This window comes from Hippichthys cyanospilos, chromosome 5 (assembly GCF_059441005.1).
Source record: "Hippichthys cyanospilos isolate Australia breed blue-spotted pipefish chromosome 5, RoL_Hcya_1.0, whole genome shotgun sequence".
NCBI classification, from domain to species: domain Eukaryota; kingdom Metazoa; phylum Chordata; class Actinopteri; order Syngnathiformes; family Syngnathidae; genus Hippichthys; species Hippichthys cyanospilos.
In genome coordinates, this window is record NC_142373.1 from 9,818,597 (window position 1) to 9,844,471 (window position 25,875).

The following is a 25,875-nucleotide window of genomic DNA, read 5'->3' on the forward strand; positions in this document are numbered from 1 at the left end:
AGAGATGCGCGAATGAAACAGAAATAAAGACGCTCCACGTACTCAATGCAGTTCACTTAGGGGGGGAGGGGACAATTCCATTCATTTATTATTCACTCTTAGCGGAACTATACAATTTGTACCCGAAGTGAAATATACAGCCCTTGAAAAAATAAGAGCAACAAAAGCAGCAAAATTAATCCACCAGAAAAGGCCTTTACAAGTGGACATCGACGCTTTGTACATGTTACTGCTGCGTTTGGAAATTCAAAGACAAACTGTACAGAATATACTTTTCCAAGTTATCTGTATTAATATTCCTGCATAGGGTTTTATGCCACAATTCTACATTTGGTTACTTTGGGCATGAAACGGAAGTAGTGAAGGCTTCCCCGGCCTACGTTGATACTAGATGCCGCTCGTACGCTACGCAGTACATTCTCATGGCTAACAAACATCAAATTAAAGCCTAACGTGAGAACGGAACATGAAACCAAATCAACAGCGATTCTACTAGGCCAGCGTCCTCCATAAAGTCAATTCTTTTCGAGCAGCTCAAACATTTATCCCGGCGCTGTCGTGACCACGGCGAGGTGCCCGGTCTCCCTTCGGCTCTACCGATCCGCAACATTTCAACGGTATTGTAAATCCACTCACATTTTCTTCAAGGTACGGAGTCTGTTTCAGTGCTTTTGTCGTCTCCTCAAAGAGGCTGATCAGCCCATGTCCTTTACTCGTTTAAAAAAAAAACAAAACAAAAACCATTCCTTTACTGTCCGTCCCTCCTGTTGCTCGCTGGCCGCCACGCGCTTACTCAAGCTGCGTCACAGAATCAGGCAGTCAGTATGAGATGATGCTGGAGGAGGCCGGTCCTGAGCCGGCCGCGTTCATCTGGAGACTGCCGGAAGAGCTGGACCTCCGTATGTGGGGGAGCAGGTAGGGGTCGCTTCCCATCTGGTGAACGCCGATCCGGTCCTCCTTCCTGTACGCCAGGCAGCGCCTTATAAAGGCCTGAAAAGAGAAGATGGCGGACGCTGGCTTTGTAGAGCACGGCTATGTTATGACATTTATGTTTTCATATCCGTAATAGATGGATGACTGGCTTTGGAGTTAAAAGCTGTAACCGCTCAACGAAGAACTCATTGACTTACATTCATGACTTATTTCATCATTCTGAATGAGGGTAATTGACAAGAATTCTGGAATCGAATTCATGAACCGTTTAGCAAATGATTTGTTGAGATGACTTGACCAAAAAAATCTTGGTCTTCATGATTTGACTGCTCTGCAGTAAATATTCTATCCAATTTACGCGAAATAAAAATTAAAAAGATAGTTATCTAGCGATTATTAGCAGTAAAAAAGTTCATATTTGGTCTCAAGTATAGACAAGATAACTTAAGGCAAAATTGGCAAGCCGTAAAAAGGGAAAGTCAACATCAAACATTTCTCTGAAATATGTTCGCTGATTAATATTTAAATGGTAGAATATAAAGAACAGCAAAAGCGACCCATTTTATCAGTCTGTGGAGGCAACCTTTTTGACACTGTAGATTGAAAATTACTTCACAGTTGCTCAAGGTTTAGGAAACAACCAATTACGGCTCTCGGTTTGGTCATGTGATGTTGCCATTGATTTCCACCTAAACCTTGTGCAAGTAAAACTACATAATGTTTGTTGACTAGCTAACAAACCTTAGCTTCATTACTGGAAACTGGCTTCACGGGGAATTGTACGTCAGTAGCTTTGAGTATGGTGTTCTCCTGGAGGATGTCCTGTTGTGACTGATTGTGGCCAAATGGCTGAAAAGGAGGAACAATTCTTTATCAGGTAACACTTCAAAACATTTAAAAAAAAAATCCATTTTGCTCTTCACCTTTCTTCCGTAAAGACACTGGAAAAAGATGACACCCACAGACCACACGTCCACTTTGTTGGAGATCTTTGGGGGCTCTTTTCCCACCACAAAACATTCAGGGGGCAAGTACCTAACATATGATGGAAAAAAAAAATAGTGCTGGTGTATACTTACTACTCTTAGAGTTAACATTGGAGTTGTCTTCTCACCAATATGTTCCTGCACCCTGAGACGTCAGGTCCATGCCATCCACACCGTAGTTGTCATCGTCCATGATTTTGGATAAACCAAAGTCAGTGATTTTAATTTCACCACAGGCTGTCCCGTCCACTAACAAGATGTTACCTTTAAATTGAAAAAAAAAAAAAAGGATGTCAATTTTAGGGCTAAGACAAAAAAAAAAAAAAAAGTAGACCATGTTGGGTAATTTAACTGCAAACATCCGCCTCCAAGCTCTGCGAGATGTTATTGGGGACCCACGCAGTGTTGCAATGGTGGCCAGAGATAAATGCTCATCAACCACAACCAAATGCTAATCCCTAGTGCAATGATGCTAAGGACAATCGCTTAAGTGAGTTAAGATTATACTTTGTTTCCATGACAACCTTTACCTGGCTTAAGGTCGTAATGGATGATGGGGGGTTTGATGTCATTCAGATATTTGAGCGCGTTGACAATCTGCATGACGATGGAGCGCGCTTCCTTCTCCGACATGAGCTTGTGCTGCTTCAAGTAGAAATCCAAGTCGTTGCCGTCGCAGTACTCCATAACAGTGCAAAACCTGTCAGACGAGACGGCGTCTAAAGAGGCCAGGTGCAACCGCAAAGCCCACAAATTGCCCCGCTTCAGAAGCAGAATTCGGAATTCCCGAGGTGACTAACGTGTCCGTATCCAGTGAAAAGTAGTCATAAAGTTTCACGATTCTGGGATGGTCCAACTCCTTGTGTATTCTGTACTCTCGACACGCATGCCTGTGGAGAAGAAAGCGGGCCTCGGAAGATCCAAAATATTTCATCTTGAAGGTGATGTGAATTCCAGCGTGAGCCTACATACTTGTGGTAGTTCTCCTTTTTCTCCTCCCTCCAGTTTTTGTTGAGTTGGTGGATTTTGACTGCGGCATATCTTTGCTCGATTAAGTCAAAGGCCTGCACGACAAGGAAGGCTGTTATTTTTTGTTTTTAGGTCACAAACAGACATTTCCTTCTATAAATTGAATGGCTTGCCTTGTAAACTTCACTAAATCCCCCTCTCCCGAGAAGGTGCAAGAGCAGGTATCGCTCATTCAACGTGGGGTGATCTTTAAATCTGCGGATAGAAGAAATGCAAACAGAAATTGATCTATTTTTAGACATTCTCCAACATTTTTCAAGATGTGGGGCGATTGGAGGGGGCTTCAAATGAGCAACTCCAAAAGATTGATCATGTGATATCATCGATTTTCTGGCTCCTCTGTCAAAAATAGCACATTTTAAGACTAAGCTCTATTTTTCAATTAATTTGCTCTTAATTCGAAAAGAAAAAATATGCATGTGCCTTACAATGCATTAAATTAGATTTGCTGATCCCTGCAGAAAATCTTGTTAAAATACCACGGACCCCTAAAGTACCTTCTTGTACCCCTAGCAGTACATTTGAGAACTACGGGTCTAATTCATAATTACACAACCGATTGTGTTTTCAGTTTAGAAGTCCCGTTCAACATGCGAGTTTCAGCATGATAATTATTTGCGAATTCTTCCTGGTTTAGTTGGTGGTATGTCACAAAGTTTTTCAAATACAAGCTGTTTCAGGGGTCTTGAGCACACTTCAAGTATCCAATTCTAATGGAAATAGAAGCAAGATGAAATGCAACCATTTTACAGCTGAAATTACTAGTTGTTTTGTAATGCTAATTATTTTCTGTGTACAATTTGAATATATCACAATTTTCATTTGAGAAATAAGCATGAATTTGTAGAAACAAATACATTGACAACTTCTTGTTGGATATCTTTCCATACTGTGCATCAAGGCCAGGCGGTTCATTTATTAAGGCTTAGGGAAATTCCAGCATGTCGTCATATTGTCCACTGCAGGTTATTTATGTTTTCATTTACCCTACTGCATCCAAGTTATTTTCACGTACTGCTGTTACATTTTTGTTTTGATACTGCCAGATAGATTTGCTCCATAAATATTGCCAGTTGAATTGCTGGTTCCGCAAGCAGCGCCATGTTGAATACCAGCCTTGTGTCCATGCAAAAAGACATTGATTCTCACTCACTGCGAGCTGTCTTCATTATTTAATCTCTTCAGTTCCCGAATGTGAAGGTTGCGGACCCTCTCCAGGCGCTCCAGCTCCGCCTGGATCTCGGCTTCTTCCTATAAAAGATTCAAGTGCACAAACACATGAAACTTCAGAGGAGTGACTACAAGGAGAGGGGCTCATCAAATCCCCGCGTGTCCACGGCTGATGAGCAGCGTTGAATATTAATGAAAGGCTTTGTACAGCCTTGTTTGTCATCACACAAACAATAGAAACTTCTCCAAAGCTACATTCAGCTCGGCGAATTTTCAAAGAGATTGATTTGCTACATATTCTGACAGACTTGGGGCGCTTTACCGCTTCCTGCAAGTCAATTTATTGAATTATAGACATGGAAATAGATTGACAAACCTTCTTGAGGTGTCCAAGTCGCAGTTTGAAGATCTCCTCCTGTTCATGGTACTCAGCTAGTGTCAGCCTTTCAAAAAAGATAAAAACAAGGCAGAAAATTAAAGACCGGTACGGATGCTATGATTAAGCAACCAGACCTCTGAACATCACTTTGCTTTACAAGTGGTACACAAAAATGTATCATGTGCCCTTTTCAAGGTCAAGAGGTGAAGTAAAAAAAAAAAAATGTATGGAAACAAAACAGTACAGTGAATGAGAAAGTTTATTTAGCTTACTTGGACATCCTTTCATTAGACGCACCATTGATTTTTGAGAAAATTTAAGCATTTCAAATGCACCGTTTAGTTTTGGTTTGTTTTTTCTTTTTCATAGTTAAGTTTCAGGTACTTAGAACTTTGTTATCATACCGCAACTACTGTTGACAATATTATCCTTGAGCTTTTGGTAAATTATCAAAATAGATAACAAACACGTCAAAAGAGAAGTGAAAGTGAAGTCGATGTCACCGCCCTGTCCTCAACACGTGTACTTACAGCTGAGGTAGGCTAGGTTTCAGGAAAGGATCGCTTTCCGCTCCATTCACCGCCTTGGTTTTGCGTTGCTTTGGCTCAGAGTTTGTGGCGGGCGCTTGCGAGTTATTGGACGAAGGTGGTTTCCTCTTGGCTAGAAGTTTTCTCTGCCTCTCGATGTCCTCCCTTTGTTGATTGATTGACTCCTGCTGTCTGAAAAGGAAATGGGCGTTGGTTTGATTCCACTACACTGTGTGTGTTTTTTAAAGATATTTATAAAGACATGCTAAGAATAGCAGAAATCTGAAGTATTATCAGCATATTAATGACAAATGAAGACGATATCTGCGGAAGGAGATGTTAACAGTGCTAAAGTGTCTCACTTGACGAGGTTCTGGAAGGCGTAGCCGTCGGTCCACTGTTCAGTGAAAGATGCTCCGTGCCTTACTGTGGTAAAGTGGCCCAGGCGAAGTCGATCCTGCATGCTTTTCTCCCGACAAGCCTGTTTCTCTTGGTTGCTCTGCAGAGTCGTGACAAAAGCTTGCGTCTAGTGTTTGTCTAGGACATGGAAGTTGACACGTTACCTTTTCTATGAGCAATTTCTTGCTCATGGTGATGCATTTATTCAAGCGTTCCTTGTATTTTTCAAGTAATTTTTGTTGTTCGTCTATCTGTCTCCTGAGATCGCAGTTGGCCTACAAAAGGAGAAAACTTCAGTTTTGTCAATCAAAGAGCAGGGCAACCCAAACATTTCTTCAGCAATAATGTGTTCTATGCATCCCCGCTTTTCTAAGTACGGCATTCGGATTGCATTTGTGGAATATGAATTAAACCTCAAAAACTAGTATCAGAAGGAAGCCATTTTGCCTCTTGCTCGTGACTGAAAATAACATCACAGCTCAGGTAACGACCAATTTCAGTCATTTTTTTTTTTTCTGTTACCCACACTCCACATGTGTTTTATATAGTTTTGATCACCTGAGTGAGAATCTACAATGAAAATATCATAAAAATAAAGAAATAGCAGCAAATGAGAAGGTGTGTCCAAACTTTTGACCAGTGATTTAACTCCAAAAACAGGTGAGCCCTGATTGGTTGTCAAGCCCCGTGTGACTGATGTCATTTTGTGATGAGAGCCTGTGACAAAATGGCCACGCTCTGAGATTTTGAGGGGGGCGGGTGGATTTTGTTGCTTGATTTAAATTCGGCAAACGCAATATTCATCAGGATGCCATGTTTAGAGTAGTTGGTGCGCATAGAACATATTTTAAAGAAAACTTTTGGGTTGCCTTCCTTTTTAAGGTTTCGTTATAGCAATGTGTTCAAAGTGATTCAGACAAATATGCAAAACAGATGGCTGCCTACCCGTAACAAATCATCTATTCGCCCCTCCTTCTTCTCAAGGTCTAAATTCTTGGTGCTTTCAAGGGCAGCCAGCTTCAACACTGTGAGGTCAGTCTGAAGAAAATAAAAAGTGGAAGGGGTTACACACAAGTGGATTAACAAAAAAAAAAACAACAACATAGTGGCACGATGAGCAGTAAGAGTCCCTCACCTGAACAAATTTAACCGCGAGTTGTTTCGGATGTGCCATGTGGTCACCAAAGGACAGACTGGTAGGAGAGGAGCTATTTTGTCTACCCTGCAACTGCAGAGATAGCACTTGTGTTGACAAAGTCCAAATCAAGCGCGGCAAAGACATTTTTTGGACAAAACTTACAGCAGTTCCCTGAGCGGAGTGCGAGTGAGAATTCTGAGGGGAACGAATCACTGGTGGGAGGCCTCTCACCGGGCTGGACCCATTCCCTCCGTGGAACTAGAAGGGGAAAAAAAAAAATAGGGCAAAGGCTGAACAAATGCCATCATTAACAACACTTAAGAGGAGCAGATCTGCTATGCTTCTCTCTGTTTACAAATATGATTGGCAACAACTCTCTCAGCATTTCTTCCCAACGGAATGGAACACTTACATCAAAATAATCACTTATTTTGGGGCCCCGCACAGTTGTTTTTCCTGTGGAGAGTAAATGAGCCATACTTATTTTTACATATTGCACTTTGCAATAAGAGTTACAACAAAGAAGAAACTTGCCTTGGCTACTCTCGGACTGAATGTCAGGTTTCCTTTTTCTGCCTCTGGGCGTTTCAGACTGCTTCTTCTCTGGAGTCTGAAGAGAGATATAATGTTTCATATTTACAAAAAAAAAACAAAAAACAATGACGCAATTTTTCTTAACAAGTGCTGCATGTGAACTACGGTCACACCTGAACTGATACATATGTGAGCAGCTTTGCAATGACTTGTCTTTTTGAAAAATTACTCTTCTTTTGACTATGACTCGAGGATTCTTGGATAATAACACTTGGGCTGGGCTGTTGGGCAATTACCTACACTTTACCTGGCAAATTCACCAGTTATGCAATCTTAGTTGGCGGAAATCTACACTGAAGTTAAACTTTAGTATCAAAAAATATAGTAATTTTGCAATGAAAATTGACATCCGGTACAGCAAAGTTATCGCCCCCTTTGACGCAAAACTCACAGAATAGGCCGGTGAACCACCTCTTTTCACATCTGAACCCTAAAAATTAAAGATAGAATAATTTTAGACAAAAGAAAGAACGGAGAGAAGCACCATCTACATCGCAACTTAAAATACATTTTTAGCACCGGTAGTAAATAGAAGTTCTGATCGAATGCCTGAAAAAAGTACTGAGGATGGGGGAAAAAAAGGGAGGATTTAAATTATCTTCGTTTTTTTCCCTTCAACTATTAAGAATTACTGATATTTAATACTGTTTTGTGAAGAAAAAAAACAAGAGAGGGATTGATGTTTTACTCAAAATGTTTTGAAACTGATTCTGTTATTGATTTAGTCAGTTTTTCATTGTTTTTCAAAGTAAAAGCTGATGTTTGCAAATGTCTAATTTTGATAAAACACAAATGATAATCAGTCTGCTTTCCTTGAAGATTACAAAAATCAGACAATAATTCCTGCTGAGAGGCTGAAATCAGGAGAATTGGAAAATTTTAAGATAAACAATTGCTGTACATGATTATAATCAACTATAAAAGCAGTGGTTGATAACTTGACGACCGATTAACTATAAATGAGATCATTTTGACAGGTTTAATCAGGGAAATGTTTATGATTACAACAAAAGAATAATCGCTTATATATAGACATATTATTTTTGGCAATGTCTGTGTAGCACATGGTTATTTTGTTGCTTTGTAGTGATAAGTAAAAACAAAACCCTATTTTCTTTTCTCTGAATTGGATCAGCTGAAAATTCCGTGCTCAATTGGGAAAGTCGCACTCTAAACAATTGAAAATACTTTTCCAGAGCGTCAATATTCGACCACAAGTTACGAGAGTATTGATTGACTTGTTGAAGAAGTTTGAATGTTTTGAACTACAAATTATGACAAGGTGGTGTTGATAGGCACACAAATACATTTGGGATAACATGACATAGGAAGAACAGCGACGTATTGGCCAAAAACATATATATAAAATAAATAAATAATTCAAAAGGTACCTCTGATTCTTTGTCGCTTGAAGATCCCAAGCTTCCAAAACTATGGTTTGAACATTCATTATTGGTCAAACCCTATAACAAAAAGCGTTGTAATTTCGATCATCACAAATGAGTGCAATTGTTTTATTTGAATGAAAATGAGTTGAGGGCTCACTTTGGTTCCTCCGCTTGCACTACCAGTGCTGCCACCAGTGCTGCCACTGACCCCGCCCATAAAACGAGCCTCCAGCAGCTCCTGTCTGCGGGGGTCCAGGCTGTGCAGCTCCTCCATGGCGCCTGCGAACATTAGCGACAATTGACAGCACATCTGGGTTAGCTGGGAATATTGTTTAATTGGAGCCCTGGAGGACACACTCAAGAGCACAAAGCGGACGGCCGCAGTGCTGTAATAAAAGCAATAATATTGCTTCGGCACCGAGCACGCTTTATTGCCAAATTTACTACCGCTGCCGCTGCAAGGTGTTTGTAACAAGTCACACTGCTAAGCACGAATGTCATGTGAGGTCCAGGGCCAATGTTTCAACAGCAAGTCAAGGATAAATAATTAATTCTTATTAGGCTATTGCGCGAGCTCCCAGGGCAGCCTCAGTAAACCTGCGATAATGATGCAACCATTTTATGTCTACGGATCAAGCTGGAGAGTGGCTTTGCAAAAGACTGAACAGGGATGATATACTTAAAATAGATATAACGCAATACAAAACAGTGTTACCTATGTTAGCTAAGTTACCTATGGATTTATGGGGGCCGAAAACAGTACACAGACAGACAATAGAATGAGAAAAAAATTAAACGCACTTCTTGTGTAATCACATATAGAAATAAATCAAGATAAATAGACTTTCAAATATCATGCACAATGCAATATCAGCAGTTTTTTGCAGAGGATAAAGAATATATGCATGTGATTGTTATTGTATGTTCTGTCAGGATGTATTGCTCCTATTTTTGTTCAGTTAAATACAGTTTTAAGGACGTTCATTCTTGTCGTATGTGTTTGTGTTACCAATAGTTGAATGGAGGTCATTTAAACATTTGTTTCTTGCATTTGGTATTTTATTATATTTTTTTAAAACTTACTTTAAATTGAGTGTAAAGTAGCGACATCCAGGTCAATTCTTTGCAATACTTACTTGCAATGCTTGAAAATTGCATTATATATTTATGAATATACTCATAGTATGGGGGTATGTGTAATAAATAATGGCATCAGTGTGACGCATACACAAGAAGTGCAAATGGTTAGAGTACATAATGGCAAAAAGTTAAAATTCGGCAAATGTCAGACATTTGAACGATTATTTTTGGCCAAAGTTTGAAGGCCATACTCGGATGACACTCGAATGATTTTAAGCCCCTGATATACAATCACGATCTAAGTATGTTTCCCAATTGTAAACATTTGTTTTGTATTATGTAAAGCCCTATTACAGCCAGCTTTTTTTTTAAATGTATATACAATCTAGCGTCATCTTCAGTCCAATTGCCAAGTCTTTAGATTTACCATGACTACACAATGAATCACACAGTGATCAAAGTTGACAAACCACTCCAGCTGTATGCTTCATGTTACAAACTCAGTTAGCTCTATAAACTTATGATGTAAACACCCCTTTTTAAGAGTCCCATCTGCTACGATTCACTTTGAGCATAATAGATCATCGCTTTTGGATGAAGATACAATTTGGCACATTGTAGACTATTTATACCCTACTCACTAGAGTTATCACAGTATCAATGAACTCTAATTACTAAATTCCTGGGTCCATTGCTACAATAAAGATGCCTAGGTAGAAAGGATATTGGCACGTCCAGACAGCTTAAGGATTTTGAGAGGGTCATTTTTTCCATATGGGATAATAATACCGCAGTCTTATATAGAAATACGAATGACTAAAGCGTCATCTATGTTTGTTTGGACTTTTTTGATGTTGCATAAGTTGCATTGTAAATTAACCTATTTCCATTGACAACAAACTTTTTCACCAACCGCTAAAACATCTTGGGGAAGAAAAACCGACAAACTTGGCCTTAGGACGATGCAACCAAGGTGGATAAATCTTACAACTAATACGATTACAGAGTACATTTTAAGAAAACAAACAAATAAGCCAGCTTGCTTCTTTTTTTTCCATCTCTCTTGCCGTTTCAACGAGACAATGGCAAGAGAAAACAATTTGTACAAAGTGGGGGAGGGTGCATATTGACTTCTACCAAGAAGATTTCCAAAGAACTTGCTGACTCATGACTTTTTCACTGGCTACTACAGCTGTTGCAATGATTTACAACTGATACCACCGGTGATCGCTGCTCCTAAAGTCAATAAAAGTGCTCCGCGTTTTCTCGTAAAAGGTGATTATCTAAACGGGTTAAAATACTGTTTATACGGCGAGGCTATTTTGACACGTTTTCTAAAGGCCTCTTTGGTGCGACTGAAGCCATAGTGAGACAGAAATATAAGCCAATGCCTTTCGACCCAGTAAGTTTCCGACGTTAAGACAAGCCGGCTATGTGTTTTTATAAAGGTTTGCCCTGAAGGCCTCTGTGTACGAGAATTATCTATATTTCAAGCCCCTGCGAGTACCAGTGGTTGAACCCTTACAGTCATGGCTGTGAATGTCATTTTGACTCCATGCTGCTCAGCACATTGACCACCTGTTTATGGCAGAGACACTTGAGAAAGTCCTGAGAAGCTCTGGCATTATTTAATGGACCACTTCCAAAAAGTGCAACATTGGATGTGAGACTATCATGCAAGTTTCACAAAAATGTTATTGTTTGGCCTTTGTCCATCTTTAGCAAATATTATCATACCCCAATTTCTTTCAGAATCCTCTCTTAGAGACAAAGTGGTGCAAGAGCCGCAGGATGCACAGCTCAAACGTGTCCACTTTGAACTTAAAATGGTGTCAGTTTGTGGCTTTGTTGCAATGACATCCGATGCAGCAAGTTGAGTGCTTTGATAAAAGGTCACGTAAGGCTAAAGTCGTTGATTTGAGTATTTAATGTCAGGCGTTATCCGCATGTATAATGTGTTAAACGCACATCTTGGTGCGAGTGATGATGTACGTCATGTGACACGACAATCGCCACACAATGGTGGATGTCCACCTATGCACAAGCATGCCAACTGCTGACAGATACATCGGGAACCATCAGCAGACATTGCTTTGTCCCCCACATTTTCCCCCTTTACCTTCGTTAACTTGCCTAGCTCGTGCAAAAGGCGCATGCAAAACATGGCTGCGTGCATCCAAAACAATCCCAACATTTCCTACCGGTTAATACTCGTCGGCGGCATGCGTGCAATCGTTTGAAACACGTAATAATCACAATGTGAAAAAAGACGATGCTTTGGTGTTGCTAGCTAGTAGCCAAAAAGCCTCAATGGACTTTGGAGCCGACATTCTGCTAACGGCGTATTCGCTCCCGTCGTCTCGCCCGTACATTCCTTCCCGTTCCGCCTAGCGAACATCGAAACCCGCGAAGCGTTTAACACGCACATTAATCAACCCCAAAACGTTCCACAATACCTTAAAGGGCCTTCAGCAGCGCCGTGGTACGTTGCCGAAAACACGGTCCGTGTTGAGGACGTGGAGAGCTGGGACCAAAGATGGCGGCCCCTCCAAACTTCCACTACTTTGGACACTCATCAAGCTACTTTTCTCCCGTGGAGTTGACGCCTCGAAGGCCGGTACATTCCCTCGCCCGCCGGCGGTGGAATTGCTGGTCGCGATTAGGAGGCGAGGCCACCGGAGAAAGGTGCTAATTATTAGAAGTTGATTACTAGTACAAACCTCTTGTCGCCTCGGTACGTGTATAGTGTGTAGTTGTGTGTCGTGTTGTGGGCTACCTCACTCGGTCCTCAAGTGGAGACGACGTCACGCAACGTGCGCAAAAATTCACTTCGTGCTTTTTGTTTTGTTTCATCCAAACAACAAACACGTGAAGCACTCACCCCCAAATTATAAACTTTACTAGAAAAACGCACAAATTGCACAATTTTGTGATAAAAACAAAGCAAGCGCGCACACGGCATATTTTAGAAACTTAAAAATAACAGGACTCGTCTCAATGTAGGTACGTGACAAAAATGAAAACTGTTTTGCAAAAAAGACCGATGACACTAAAGAGGGATTGAAAACTGGAAGCAAACTGTTTAAATGTTGTCACGATATTAAGATTAAAGGAAGCTTTGACATTTTAAAGAATTTAAAAAGCTGACATAAATGACCACTTGTTTTCCCACTGGGATTGGGCCACAGTTGCTCAGGGCTAAGATAACAACCAATCAGAGATCATCTTACAAATGTCACAATACCAAACTTAGAAAACAGGTACAATAAAATGCACTTCATCATTTCACTCACACTTACCAGTTGTTTCAAATGAAAAGTAGAAAGTATAAAAATAAAGAATATCAGAGGTCAGCGCTCCAAATGATATTTTTGTACATTAAAAAAAAAAACATGCAAAGCTTGGTGTTAAGATGAAAGTGGATGTGATTTCCTATACTTGCTCTGCATCCACACCCGATGCATTGAAACTTTTTTCCCCCTGTTAACTTGAATTCGTCGATCCTCCAGATTCTGAATTTCCTCAAATCCGGCATTGGAGAATAAACTATGCACTTCATCTGTAGAGGTGAAACACAGTCAAACGAGGCGTCAATTTAAACATCAAGTAATGCCTCAGTGAAAACATTATTACACTTTTCTATACCTTTTGTGAAAAAATAAACACAAGTTCCATCTCCTCGCACGTAGAAGTTGTCTGACAAGCACCGACCTGATTGCAAGAGAGGATAGCTATTAATAGACTATATCTGCCACACTATTTATATATATATATATATATATATATATATATATATATATATATATATATATATATATATTATATATATATATATATATATATATATATATATATATATATATATAAAACAAAGAAGTACGTCAGACAAATCCGCAACTCACCCTTCTTAAACCTGAGTTGTGTTAAATCATATCTCCCATAATCACGAAAAAGGAAAATCCCTCCAAATTTCAGATAGGAGGATAGCCTGTTAACAACTCCTTGCATCCTGTAGATGAAATTTTCTTGTCACTTTCCTGAATACAATATCTACAATGCCTATTTTATAATAACATTCTCATTTAAAGGTTACTGTCAAAATAAACTTTATTTAAAACAACTACATAACTTTGCTGTTGAATGTGGCTCTATTAATGCTAACATTTTATGGGAAGGACCATAAACAGTTTAACCAATAGTATGCAGTTTTGCAGTAAACTCCGCCCACCTGTCTGGATGAATGGATGAAAGCACAAAAACTGCAAGAATCACATCCAGACTTCGTGGAGGAAGGGGAAGAGAGCTCTCTTTCTCACAAATATCATGCACAAATGCGTGGCACACTGATTGGTCGTATTCGGGACGGCTCTGCGAGATGGAGACAGAATAGGCGATGTTTATAACCAAACATAAATTTTATGCAATAATCTTGAGAATAAAATGATCAAAACAAATCTTCGGTATTAAGAACTCCTATCACAATCGAATACAGACAATATTAAAAATATTACCACAGCATTTATACTCAACGGTTTCTTACTTTCAGCAGGTCGATAGCACATGGGGAAAAGTCACAGCAGTATACAAATGCATCATTTTTCCTGTGAAGAGAATTCAAAGTTAACATAAGACAAAAATAATATGCATGTATAATATGCACCAATATCATAAAATATCAAACATTAGACATGTTATGTATTACACAAAACCTTATAAGGTTAAAGAAATGTTGATTGAAGTATTGTAGGTGACTTACTTCATATAATTAATAATTGGAAATACACTGTTGCCGACACCACACCCAACCTGTAAAGATATGAAATAATGATAAGGAGTAAAAGGAAGCTTCATGAAGCACTTGTGTTATTTTTTACTTTCTCTTGGTTTAAAAATAAACACCAGTGCATTGTAAACGTATTACATTTCCCCTGCGTCTTTGAAGCAAGGTGGCCATCTAGAGGACATTTTGTTTGTTCGTGATGTTTGTTTATCCACAACTATTAAAAGTATACTTAGTAAAAATAAATAAATAAATAATTCACACACGCACAACCATATGTGTGTGTGTGTATATACGGTGCATCTACTAAATAACATTTTTCAAAACCTCCAATATCTTGAAAGAGGCGTGTTGTCCAGGGTATGAAACCCGCACGGCTGCTTCATATGTTTCCAGCTCTGCATGTTGACACAGGTGCTGATGGTGAAAGTATGTGTGGCTGTGGTGTTGCAGGTGTCCTTTAACCACGTCGCCGTCACAGCTACCCTCTTGGCTATTTGAATCTGACGGAAGCAGTTCTGGAAATTCCATAAGCAGCCACTTGCGGTCTTTGAAGAATTTACTCTCATGTAGCTCATAAAACTTATCCCAATATTGGTAAGCTTCTGTATCAAATTTGCCTGTGGACAAGACATTTAACAATAATGTCACATTTAAGAAATTAATATTCTTTGAAATGTTATCTTAAGCATGTTCTTACTTTGTTCCACTAACGGAATGCACACTTTGGAGTTTTCCGCAGCTTTCATCCGTGCGTCATTTTTGTCCGCTTCTGTCCACTGCACATGATCCCTAAATATGAAAAATCACACAATTACTGTAAACATTTTAAAGAAAACACTATTCACATATTGGCATACAATTTCCAACAAATTACTGACCACATATTGTGCTTAAATATGTCATCGGGGTTGGTAAGAATTCTAGAGCCTAGTGGAGCTGAGGGTCTTCTTTCTGTGCTCTTCAGACGTGTTGACACACTGCTGAAAACTTTCTCCAGGGTGGAAAAATAAAGGTTCCGAAACTGTTGCATTTGTACTGCAAAAGGACAGAGATGTTTGGTAAATTACATATTATGCTGTAAAATTTATAGACATCGCGTGCTTTGAAAGTTCTCGTTAAAGTTACATATAAATATTTTATTGAAATAACTCCAGCGTCTAAAGGGTTAAGTAGCTACTTCGTTCATGCTACTCCATTCCCATCCAGTTGGTGTCAATAGTGAGACTTGTCGTTGTTGAATCGCCGTGTGACATTGATAGAAGAAGACCAGCTTCCAAAACAAGAACAAGCGGGTACAGAAAACTAATTCATCCAACGCTGCTACGGTAAATCATATACGCTACCCGCTGCACCTTTACAGTCATTTTTTTTTTAATATCTCTCTTGCTTGCCCGGGGTAAATAAATAGGGCTGAACGCATTTAGAATGATCTCAACGCGGTTGACGCCTCTTTGGCTAACGTCACTAACTCAAGAAAGACATATTATCAATCATACAAGAGTGTTATAAAATTAAGGATCTCCCGAAAACAGTCGGTTATAAGTTATAAAACGGACTAACAAGTACATAATCACCCAGTTTGCCTTTATTGTGGAGCAGCAGTCACCTGGAGCATAAACATTAGCCTTCGCGCATGCGTACGAGGTCTTGGTCGTGTCGACGGGTTTTGACGTAATACATCAGCGTTAGTGGTCTTAGTGGACTACATATTTTTAAACAGACTACTTTTTATATTAGAAATTAATTAGTTTTGTGTTTTTTTTAGATAAAAGTCCACATTAATTCTTTATTGCAGTTCAAATATTGTGCTGGGTAAGGAGGTAGTTAAAATGATAATATCCTGAAAATATCATCATTTCACATTTATTCAATGTATTTCTCAGTTAATGTATTCTTAGATTTACGTTTATACATGAACTGCGAGTTTTTCCGCATTATTTTTTGGGTGAAGCAAATTTAAAGAAACGTTTTGCGTTTGTTTTTTGTTGTTTTTTTTTTCACAGATATTCTCGTGAAATGTTGAGAGACATGCCACCAGATGATGGCGCTCAATTGTAGAAAAAAAAGGAAAGGGAACGCTGTTAAGGCGTTGAGCTGGAGAAGACAAGGTATCAGAGATGCTGGGACAATAACGAGGCTCAATACGAGGGTCCTAAGAAACATCCTTCTAGAGGTGACATAACATTGTACTATTCAAACATTGCTCAGACTTCTATTCAAGTTTCATGCATGTTTTATCTGTTGTCACAATTCAGGATAATAGAGGTTTCTTTAACGTGTGTAACAAGACTTCTAAATCACCAATTTTGTATGAGAATGGTAAAATCTACTTGGACAATTACCTGAAATGCTACAGCTGGTGAGTGCTATTTTTCTCATTTTTTTAGTAGTAGTGATTAGTAGTTCAGAATATATTTGTGCAAGACGTTCACTGATAATGTCGCTTGCTTTCAATTCACTAGTGGTCCTAGTAGTTGCCATGTTTTATCATAACATTTCAAGTAATTCTAGTGCTTCTACTCAAATTGTGGCTGTGCATATTATATTGAGTGCATTTAACCGTGATATTGGTCAGGTTTCTATCACAATATATACAGTATTGAATTTGAGTTATTGCCCAACCCTACACGATGCTTAAGTTAATCATTGTGGACGAACAACGGTAGTATAACTTCCTCGTGAACTTTTCAGTCTTCATTCCAAGCCTCACGCTCTCTACAATTTGCCTCAACGATTTAAAGTGAATAAATTTGAAGATGCCCTGCTGTGCCAAAGCCCACTTGTAAGTGACATAAAAAAAAAAAAACATGCCATTATTGCATCTGTACACCTATGTTAACTATACGTGTAAAATTGTTTTGTTGTCAGGAAACCACATTAGCTTCTCCTTCCGATCACAAAGCCAGCCTCTTGTGTTTGACAGCAAATAATTGGTTGTATCGCTTATCAGACTCAACAGGAAAGGAGCTGGAGAGAGTTTTCCTGTCTTCAAAACACACATTCAGGTGAAAACATTTTTCTGTGGTCAGACTGAATGTGAGCTAGTGTTATCAGAAATTGTTATACATGTAAAAAAAAAAAAAAATCTTGAATAACATCATTTTTTAGCACTAACTTGGTCCTTGTAGGGAACCTTCTGTTTTTGTTTTTTTGTTTTTTAACAAAGTAACTGTGCTTCTTATTGTTCATCTTTTTTTCTCTTAAGGTACTTAAGCTGGGATGTTTACCAAGAGATGTTTTATGTTAAATCTGTTCAAAACAAAGGAACAACCCTAGAACAGCAGGTGAAATGTTTATGTAATTGGAAAATGATTTTGAAATTACTTTAACTTTGACAAAGTCAAAATGCCTTTGTAATTTGTTGTTTGGTTTTGCATTACAGCACAGTAGAATTCTACAAATAATTGATTTATTTTATGTATTTGATTTTTTTTTTCCATTTTGAAATGGTACAACTGTAAAAATATCTAATGAGCATCTGAAAACATTTTTTTTTTGTTTTAGAGCCATCAAGCTCACACAACATGTTTCACTTTTGTGCGTGTGATTTTTTTTTTGTTTTGTTTTGATTTTGTTTTTTTTTACCTGGCTGGTATCACACAGAATACAGTACTGCATCTGGCCATATTCCAAGTTTTCCCCTTACAAATTGTGGGCATGATGGAAGTCAACAAACAGGTTTGTATATTTTTTATTGTCACATTGCTTTGAATGTTGCAAGACTGTGGTTTGAAGATTTCCATTTAAATTTTGCAGGTATTTGGGAACGACATTATTGACGTGGATTTATATCATGGTGCCCTGGCTGTGTCCTATAGACGCAAAATGAAGCTGTTTAGCTTTGAGCACATCGTGCAAAAGGTTTGCGTTTCCAATGTCATACTTAGTATCAGTTCTATAAATACCATATCTTTTCGAAAAGGCCTTTTCTCTCATAGTTGCTGTGCCTCAAAGAATTGCCTGTGGCTTCATCCACTTGGCTATAGAATTGCCTCCCCTCAATAAATGCCTCCTTTTTTTCTCTTCAGGATATTAGTTACATACTGTAAGTGGCTGTACTTTAGGGCTGCAGCTATTGTATACATTGTACTTACTATACAGTCAAACCTGTTGCCCAAGTAACGTGATTAAAAAATATTTTTATTTATAATGAACAGTAACGTGCTTTTAGGGTGCAGGTATTAAGCACTTTTCATACTGCACTTAATGGGGCACCATTTTTTTCCTAATAGGCTGCTTTATATGGTTTTCCAAATATGTAAACAAGAAAATTGTCATTTCGTGTTGTCACACTTGTAGTTGTTTAATGTGGACGTTCTGTTTGAATTTGAATTCGTTACTTGTTTTTTTTTTTTTCTTGTTTTCTGAAAATGTATAATTCAGTTATAATTAGGGATCCGTGAGTACTGTTACAAGTACCGGTATCGGGCCGATACTAGGCTTTATTTCAAGGTATTGTAACTAGTAATGACACGCGACACTAGTATTGGCCTCTCTCTTGTAGCAGTTTTAAGATTACAAATTATAAATTAGGAGAATAGAAAATTGATATAAATTTGAGGTCCTTTTAAGGGAATTGCTATATTGGAATAGGTACGTCTTTCTTTAAAAGGGATCTATCTGTCTTTTTTTTTTTTTTTTTTTAAGGGTGGGGGGGTCGGTATCAAAAGTGCCAGTGGTATCAGTACTTGGTATCGCCATTGGTGACTACTCAAGAGTTGAGTACATGCAAAGAAAAATGGGACAGAACATCCCGAGTCAAATGCATAAATGTTCTTTTTGAGAAAACATTACTTTTTCATCAAAGTTTTTTCTTGTGTAGTACCTGGTGGAAAAGTTAACCCTTGGAAAGCCAAGTTCACTACTCGGCGGCAGAACAGTGGGAGATGCACCATTTGGCATTCCACTAAATATCCGCATTACAGGTATGTTTGAAACGGTTTATGCTTAAAAATGTACACAGTATCCATGCAAAATAAGGTTTTATTGTGTTTTTTTTTCTCTGATTACATAGAGTGTCCTCCTGTGCTTTTTGAGGTGTCCTGCTCCAATAACGGGGTGCAGATTGGAGGCTTTCCTTGGCATTACATTCACACACCACCACAAAAAGGACACCAAGGGACGCACCACTTCCGCTCACTCAAAGACAGAACGCTGGTATCAAAAACAAACCGTTAACAAAAGGAATTTTGCACATATTTAGTTTGTTGGGTTTTCTGTACTTTAACACTGAAATAATGATGAACAGGAAATCACAAAGGAACTTGTCAGCCTAAGTGGAATGAGGGAACAGTTGTTTTTGACATTGGTTGTAGTCTTCTGCTCCCGTTCCACTTTTTCTCATTTGTTTGCTCCAGATAGCTTCTAGAGTCATTTGCTCCTCGATCAACACTGTGCCACTTCATAATGTGCCTGGGCAAAAAAAAAAAAGTGTTTCTTTTTCAATCCATTTAGGCCATAAATGGGATACAGAATATGAGCTGTAACTCTATTGAGAGTGATGCCCTTTTTTTTCATCCTGATGACTCGGGAAGAATTATTCATGTGGGGCCCTGCACCATTAAGTGAGTAGTACAAAGGATTGTTTCATGTTAAAACACACCTGCACAATATTATGAGCTCTAATACAAGTGACAACTGTAAATGGTTTCTGTGTTTTGTTTCTCCTCACAGCATTCTTAAAATACTTGGTGAGTCGAACAGCGGATCGCCATCAAAGATAGAGAAAGATTTCTCCATGGTAACTCATCGGAATAACATGGTAAGTCTTTTGTCTTGGTTTGGATGGATGTTTTAGATTAACTCTTAAAACTGTCGTGTTTTTGTTATTTTCAACAACTGCAGTCTACCTCGCAAGTCACTGTCACCTCCTCAGGCCGCACAGTGAAAAAAAGGTTCCAACAGCTTGATGATGACCCGGATCTTGAGGTATGAAAATAGTTTTAGCCCCAGACTGAGTGCAATTAATGGTTATTTGGGATTTTTTTTTTCCTCCTCACAAAATTCATTGCCGATATTCTTGTAACAAGACGCTTCTCACTCAAAAAAGTTGGGTCAAAAATAACTCAGAATTGGGTCCAAAAGGGATCAATACTATGCATTATTAATTTTAACCCCAAAAGGGATTCATTGAAGAACAAAGAACAATTTAGTCTATTCTATTATACTCTACTCTAGTCTATGTCTACAATAACCTATAAAAATATTATATATACTGTATTGCCATTATTACTTTGCATTAAAATATGTTGATTATGTGGAAAAGATTCTTTAGTACACTTGTACAATGACGAGTACTTTCTCAAACTGACAGGGTTCGTCTGTGTACCCCGAGGGAACATAACTGGTTTGCGGGAGCTAGAATATTTACTTGTTGGTAAGGTATCAAATTACCTTGCTCAAACACAAATTAATTGATTAACTTCCTCAAGTCTCTCCGTGTTAAAATGAACCCACAATATAAGCGGAAAAAAAAAAGACATCTGAAAGTAATGTGCAGTATGATCATGTAAAAGTGCTCACTATATTTTGGGCTATAACAAATGGACCATGTGCTACCAGCAAACTAAAAAAAACGTATCAAATGTTTCAGACATTCCGTACAGTAATATATGAGGACGAGCTGGACCTTTTGGCTGTAGTGGTCACCGATGGTACCGAGGGAGAGAGTAAAGCTCAGGTCCGGCTGTATGACAACCAGAGTGGACAGCTACTGAAGACTGTGTATCTTTTGGAACCATGGGATGAGGTGAGTTACGGCATGTGAGTGTATGACGATGGATCAAAATAAACTTTTGGTTTCAGACTTACCGCCATGATCTGATCTTCGATAAGGACACAATTGGTCATGTGGAACAGAAGAACACAAACGTCTGCTGTCACATTTACAAGCTAAGGACTGACACCAAATACTTGTAGAACCAAAGGGAAATTTTTAGTTGTTTTGTCTGTTCCAATCTGTTTCTTTCTACGTTAGCGTTTCTTACATAGGGAATCATTTGTATTTTTTTGTTTAAATAAAACATTTTAATATTGTTATCTTGCCAGATTAATTGCCAGTATTTGAAAGTGTGTGTGTGTGTGTGTGTGTGTGTGTGTGTGTGTGTGTTCATTTTGCCAAGTGCCATGTGTACTGATTTGAAATATGTTTTAACCCCCCCCCCACCACCAAAAAAAATTCACAGTTGCCCCATAACTTGGTTTAATTGTTGTTGTTGTTTTTAAATGATCGTTCATGCTAGAGATAGAGCGATACACTAGACACTGTTTTTGTTCATCATGACAATCATGAATACATTCACACAGAGGATGATTTCGCCATATCCGGGTGAATCATAGTTTCTGGTGTGGTTGTGGAACATTTCCCAGGTTTTGTGAGGAACTTTTGAGCTTCATCCAGTAAAGAAACCAACGTAACTATCATAGATTTTCATTTATGACCATAACTTTTTCTATTGCAAGTTTACATAATTGTTTTTCTTGCAATTTGACTCCCTTTTAAACCAGACTAGTGAGAAATGTCAATTTTATTTATTTATTCAGAAGAAAATCTATATATAATTCATGGATTTTCATTTATGACCATGTTTATTGCAGCTTTATCTCGCCGCAAAAAAATAGTTTATTTATAAATTGAAAAAACGGACTTGAAAAAACAAAAGCAACAAAAAAAAGCTGTTTCGTCTACAAGTATTTTTGGCAACGTGACCCCCGCGATAATCGAGGGAACACTGCATAATTTATGGCGTATTATATCGTACAATCCCATCCTGAGAATCGCAATCATGTCCTTCAATATGAGAGCATTTAAATTCTCCATTTAATGTGGAACGGGTGAGAGTTCAAGCGGAACTACACGAAGGGTAAACAATCCAGAATATTATTTAGCTTTTTTTCTCGATAGATCGCGTAGTACGCAGCCGGAGTTCGGCGTTCTGTAACATACCAAAAGTAAACAATCGCACGTTTTGTAAGATGCAAAGTTACAAAACAGCCCCACCTCCTAGCATTTTTCCCAGCAGCGCGTCACGTGACCTCAATTCTGTCCGCAACAGACCCGAGCCCTTCATAATCGTCATCCTCCAACCACCTTCTTGTACAGAAACCTGCGGCTGAAAAATAAGACGGCAATGGAGAACTACAAACAGTTTTTGGTCACCTTGTCGTCCGCCGCCGTCGTAGGCATTCTCGCCATCATATTCGTGTTGAGATGGGTTCTTCACTTTCAAAAGGGGCTGAGGTGGGACGGAGGACTGGCAGAGTTTAACTGGCATCCGGTCTTGAACGTCTGCGGATTTATCGTCCTGCAGGGTCTGGGTGAGTTGAAGTTTCCATTTTTATTCCTCCTGCCAAAGGAATTCAAACGATTTGAAGTAGTTATATTACACAAGCCAAACTTTGAGAAGTGCGTAGGAGGAGGCGTGCCTGTGGCTAGTACTCCCAATGAAACTTTTTTAGCATGCAACTCAACACGTGTTCAGCGCTGCAATGTTTTCAGTCGTGTTTGCGGAAGAATACATCTAAATGATCGCTTTATTTTCTCAACGCTTTTTGATTACTTGGACTCCCGTATGAGCAGTTTCGCTCTTAATGAAATGCCTCATCTACCTTCAACATAGCTCATTGGTACCAAGAATGCACCAAAGCACTACTTTTTTGGAAGACAGCTCATTGGCTTGATTATATAAACGGGGACTTGATGACAAAAATTGTTTGTTTTTTTGTTATGCTACTTGAACCATTTCTATGGCTGATATGGCATTAAAATCAAATAAGAATATTTGCTTAATCTTTTTTCCCCCCACCTATTCACTTGAGGAAAACGTTAGGGGTGGGTGAGTATCAAAACCACCCTTATTTAAAGGGTTTCAAAAAGGGTTTTAAAGGGAAGAGAACCCCTCCACACACACATTCAACAAGCTGACTATAAATAAGATTATTATCCATGGAAATTGTATAGGTATATTGAGAACTGAATCATTTTGAACATTAATAAAAGAAAAAAAAGCAATTGAAATCAATTTTCAGCAATTGTTGATTATTTTTTACAATGTTTATACGGGTTACAGCTTAGTCTAAAACTGAAAAAATAGCCAAATGCATCAAAGTGTTTGAAACTTAAAAAAAAGAGAAGATTTTCATTTTATTGCAATTACACTTAACATGACAAAAACAAAGGCTTTTCCCTGGGGTCATCCGCGCCACCCCTGACATTCCTTCATGCCCCCCCCCCCCCCCCCCCCCCCCCCCGAAATTCTTTGGAGCAAAAGTATTGGTGGTAGCTGCACAACTACCATAAGTAGAGACAGAAGGCAGTCGGGGGGAAAGGGGGGCAGATTTGATGTAAAAGAGTGTCCTGGAAAATCAAACAAATTTTTCAACCAACATGCCTGAGTTAAGGAAGTCTACATTTCTATCACCTGCTTTGCGTGATGGCGGCTCTGTAGTGCCTTTGAGACAGGTCCACTCCAGAGAAAATTACACTACACCAGAAATAACAGAAATATCTAAACATTTCTACACTTCATTTGAAAAAGTGCTTCCCCTTGAAAAAGGAAACTGACTTGTCAATTTGATGTACACGTGACCCTGCATAAATCAACATTTGAACATCCCAGCAAAGTTTTGCATAATATTAGGAGCTGTATAATAGAATGTCTCATCGGAAAAAGTAAGCAGCAGTAAAAATACGTAGTTTGAAAGCACGGAGTGTACCTTGGTTCAAAATGTTCAACATGTCAATAAGTAACTGTCTTTGGCCTTTTTTTTTCATCACAAGTCCCTCTATTGAGCTTCTTCTAGTAAGCAAAACGATGTAAAAGAGTCACTAGAAGGCTTGGAAATCACTCGGCAACTAGGGCTGCTCCTGTAAACTATCTCCTTCCATTCACATAGATGTTAGTAGAAGGAGTGCAGACTAAATTTGAGCAATCAAAAATCGAATATGGACCACCTCATTTGAAAGACAACCTTTCCCTTTTGCAGCCATAATCGTGTATAGACTACCATGGAGCTGGAAATGCAGCAAACTTACCATGAAGCTTATCCACGCAAGCTTGAACTTGGTGGCCTTCATTTGTGCCGTTGTGGCTACTGTGGCTGTTTTTGACTATCACAACACTGCCAAAATTCCCAACATGTACAGTCTGCACAGCTGGGTTGGCCTGGCAGCTGTAATACTCTACTGTCTACAGGTAAATGCATTCTTTTAATTTTGTCTAAATTATGCTTTCTTTCTTTTTTTTAATATAATGGAAAAGTGATATTTTTTTTATGCAGCTAGTTTTAGGGGTTGCCCTGTATTTGATGCCATTTACACCTATAACCTGGAGAGCAGCTTTTATGCCTATTCACGTCTACAGCGGCCTCTTCATCTTCACCTCTGTTATAGCAGTGGCTCTCATGGGGATCACCGAAAAACTTATATTTGGCCTGTAAGTACAGAAAAAAAACTGTTTTCCTAAGGTTTTAAATTATAATGCAATTATACGCTGAAACACTAAATGTAGCTTTGTTTTATTTATCTCCTAGAAGCAACCCGAAATATAAGGACTCACCCCCAGAGGCAACATTTGTGAATGTTCTGGGACTTTTTCTGGTAGTTTTCGGAGCACTAATCCTTTGGATTGCCACTCGACAATCTTGGAAACGGCCTAGCGACCAGACCTTGCATACTCTGCATTCCGATGGGAGCGTTGAGAGCGGCGCAAAAGTTGGTCCGGCCCTGTCTCAACTCTCGGATGAAGCAGAGGGTGAAGGTTTTGGGGAGGTTCGTAGAAGAAATAATACATTTGATGATCAGGTCAACTAAATTGAAATATACCGTCATCTGGAACTCTCTCCAATTTAGGATGAATGTACACTCCTTTTTCTCATTTGTCAATTCTGCTGTATTTTTGTTAATATATTTTTGTTTTATATTTTTCTCATCATATATCAAATATTCATCATATTTTTGCTGATATTGTTGCTGTTCAATATGTTGCACTATGACCAAATCGTATGTAAACATGATTCCCATGAAATCATGACAAACGTTGCTATAACCTTCTCATTCTGCTGTATTGTTCTTCCTTTAAAATATTCAGAATCCATTTTACATATTTTACAATAAATATCTGCAGATTACAATGTGAGTCTCTTTCATTACTGTGAAATATATCCCACTGTGTGTCAACTATCCACTCCCAAGCCAGGACAAGCCAGTAGTCCATGTCTTTTGTGACTTATTTTTAAGTACCCCTCCACAAATTTCCGGCTTTCTGTGCCACACTGACATAAAGCCAACTGTAATTACATAATTTTACTTAATAATTAAAATTTAACTTATTTCAAATGTATTTGTTCTAAAATAAAACATTCTATAAGGTAACATTTTAACTATTAAACCTCATCTCCTAATAATATGCTACAATAGTAATTCCCCTTCATTAAAGAGTTCCCAAACCTTGAGCTACAACACAACATTAA

The 25,875-nt window shown here is 38.6% G+C and overlaps 4 protein-coding genes and 1 long non-coding RNA gene across 9 annotated transcripts; 2 read left to right on the top strand and 3 right to left on the bottom strand.

Moving 5' to 3' along the window:
* Positions 1-46: 46 nt before the first annotated feature.
* tlk1a (tousled-like kinase 1a) lies at positions 47-12,390 on the bottom strand. Of its 2 annotated transcripts, XM_088414573.1 has the most exons (22): positions 12,080-12,390; positions 8,701-8,822; positions 8,547-8,618; positions 7,547-7,585; positions 7,096-7,171; positions 6,974-7,017; positions 6,724-6,819; positions 6,559-6,651; positions 6,369-6,461; positions 5,588-5,698; positions 5,387-5,523; positions 5,028-5,216; positions 4,495-4,561; positions 4,102-4,199; positions 3,062-3,143; positions 2,892-2,983; positions 2,720-2,809; positions 2,450-2,619; positions 2,048-2,183; positions 1,857-1,968; positions 1,675-1,782; positions 47-990 (listed from the first exon to the last, which is right to left on the bottom strand). In XM_088414573.1, exons 2-22 carry the CDS (start codon positions 8,815-8,817, stop codon positions 820-822), a joined length of 2,193 nt encoding a protein of 730 aa, XP_088270699.1. In that variant the 5' UTR covers positions 8,818-8,822; positions 12,080-12,390; the 3' UTR covers positions 47-819. The 2 variants fall into 2 exon arrangements, with proteins under 2 accessions (XP_088270699.1, XP_088270700.1); XM_088414574.1 differs by lacking the exon at positions 7,547-7,585.
* A 107-nt stretch (positions 12,391-12,497) lies between these two features.
* Positions 12,498-16,056, bottom strand: mettl8 (methyltransferase 8, methylcytidine). Of its 3 annotated transcripts, none has more exons than XM_088414578.1 (10): positions 16,013-16,056; positions 15,285-15,441; positions 15,104-15,195; positions 14,731-15,023; positions 14,380-14,429; positions 14,164-14,224; positions 13,852-13,991; positions 13,526-13,632; positions 13,269-13,334; positions 12,498-13,182 (listed from the first exon to the last, which is right to left on the bottom strand). In XM_088414578.1, the coding sequence occupies exons 2-10, from the start codon at positions 15,434-15,436 to the stop codon at positions 13,031-13,033; spliced, it is 1,113 nt and encodes a 370-aa protein (XP_088270704.1). In that variant the 5' UTR covers positions 15,437-15,441; positions 16,013-16,056; the 3' UTR covers positions 12,498-13,030. The 3 variants fall into 3 exon arrangements, with proteins under 3 accessions (XP_088270704.1, XP_088270703.1, XP_088270705.1); XM_088414577.1 differs by having other exon boundaries at positions 15,981-16,052; XM_088414579.1 differs by lacking the exon at positions 16,013-16,056 and adding an exon at positions 15,584-15,912.
* dcaf17 (ddb1 and cul4 associated factor 17) lies at positions 15,657-21,444 on the top strand. 2 transcript variants are annotated; one of them, XM_088414575.1, is made up of 15 exons: positions 15,657-15,731; positions 16,410-16,579; positions 16,662-16,765; positions 17,098-17,188; positions 17,275-17,411; positions 17,612-17,690; positions 18,010-18,084; positions 18,163-18,267; positions 19,229-19,331; positions 19,421-19,563; positions 19,861-19,970; positions 20,080-20,167; positions 20,251-20,334; positions 20,999-21,154; positions 21,211-21,444. In XM_088414575.1, the coding sequence occupies exons 2-15, from the start codon at positions 16,445-16,447 to the stop codon at positions 21,322-21,324; spliced, it is 1,524 nt and encodes a 507-aa protein (XP_088270701.1). In that variant the 5' UTR covers positions 15,657-15,731; positions 16,410-16,444; the 3' UTR covers positions 21,325-21,444. The 2 variants fall into 2 exon arrangements, with proteins under 2 accessions (XP_088270701.1, XP_088270702.1); XM_088414576.1 differs by lacking the exons at positions 17,098-17,188; positions 17,275-17,411.
* LOC148423426 (uncharacterized) lies at positions 19,372-22,963 on the bottom strand. The gene is made up of 2 exons (XR_015865576.1): positions 22,406-22,963; positions 19,372-19,818 (listed from the first exon to the last, which is right to left on the bottom strand). It is a non-coding gene; the product is annotated as an uncharacterized LOC148423426 (long non-coding RNA).
* cybrd1 (cytochrome b reductase 1) lies at positions 21,629-25,536 on the top strand. The gene is made up of 4 exons (XM_088414581.1): positions 21,629-22,722; positions 24,391-24,599; positions 24,685-24,839; positions 24,937-25,536. Exons 1-4 carry the CDS (start codon positions 22,536-22,538, stop codon positions 25,214-25,216), a joined length of 831 nt encoding a protein of 276 aa, XP_088270707.1. The 5' UTR covers positions 21,629-22,535; the 3' UTR covers positions 25,217-25,536.
* The last annotated feature ends 339 nt before the right edge of the window (positions 25,537-25,875 follow it).

Excerpts from the sequence above, each read along its gene's own strand:
- cybrd1 (XM_088414581.1), top strand. The coding sequence starts at position 22,536 with ATGGAGAACTACAAACAGTTTTTGGTCACCTTGTCGTCCGCCGCCGTC. Across the intron at positions 22,723-24,390 it reads TATCGTCCTGCAGGGTCTGG|CCATAATCGTGTATAGACTA; the intron begins GTGAGTTGAAGT and ends TCCCTTTTGCAG. Across the intron at positions 24,600-24,684 it reads TAATACTCTACTGTCTACAG|CTAGTTTTAGGGGTTGCCCT; the intron begins GTAAATGCATTC and ends TTTTTTATGCAG.
- mettl8 (XM_088414578.1), bottom strand. The coding sequence starts at position 15,436 with ATGCAACAGTTTCGGAACCTTTATTTTTCCACCCTGGAGAAAGTTTTC. Across the intron at positions 15,024-15,103 it reads CATTCCGTTAGTGGAACAAA|GCAAATTTGATACAGAAGCT; the intron begins GTAAGAACATGC and ends TCTTGTCCACAG. Across the intron at positions 13,183-13,268 it reads TGTTTATTTTTTCACAAAAG|ATGAAGTGCATAGTTTATTC; the intron begins GTATAGAAAAGT and ends TCACCTCTACAG.
- tlk1a (XM_088414573.1), bottom strand. The coding sequence starts at position 8,817 with ATGGAGGAGCTGCACAGCCTGGACCCCCGCAGACAGGAGCTGCTGGAG. Across the intron at positions 6,462-6,558 it reads TCGCGGTTAAATTTGTTCAG|ACTGACCTCACAGTGTTGAA; the intron begins GTGAGGGACTCT and ends TATTTTCTTCAG. Across the intron at positions 991-1,674 it reads TTTCCAGTAATGAAGCTAAG|GCCTTTATAAGGCGCTGCCT; the intron begins GTTTGTTAGCTA and ends TTCTCTTTTCAG.
- dcaf17 (XM_088414575.1), top strand. The coding sequence starts at position 16,445 with ATGATGGCGCTCAATTGTAGAAAAAAAAGGAAAGGGAACGCTGTTAAG. Across the intron at positions 17,691-18,009 it reads GAACAACCCTAGAACAGCAG|AATACAGTACTGCATCTGGC; the intron begins GTGAAATGTTTA and ends GGTATCACACAG. Across the intron at positions 20,335-20,998 it reads ATGATGACCCGGATCTTGAG|ACATTCCGTACAGTAATATA; the intron begins GTATGAAAATAG and ends CAAATGTTTCAG.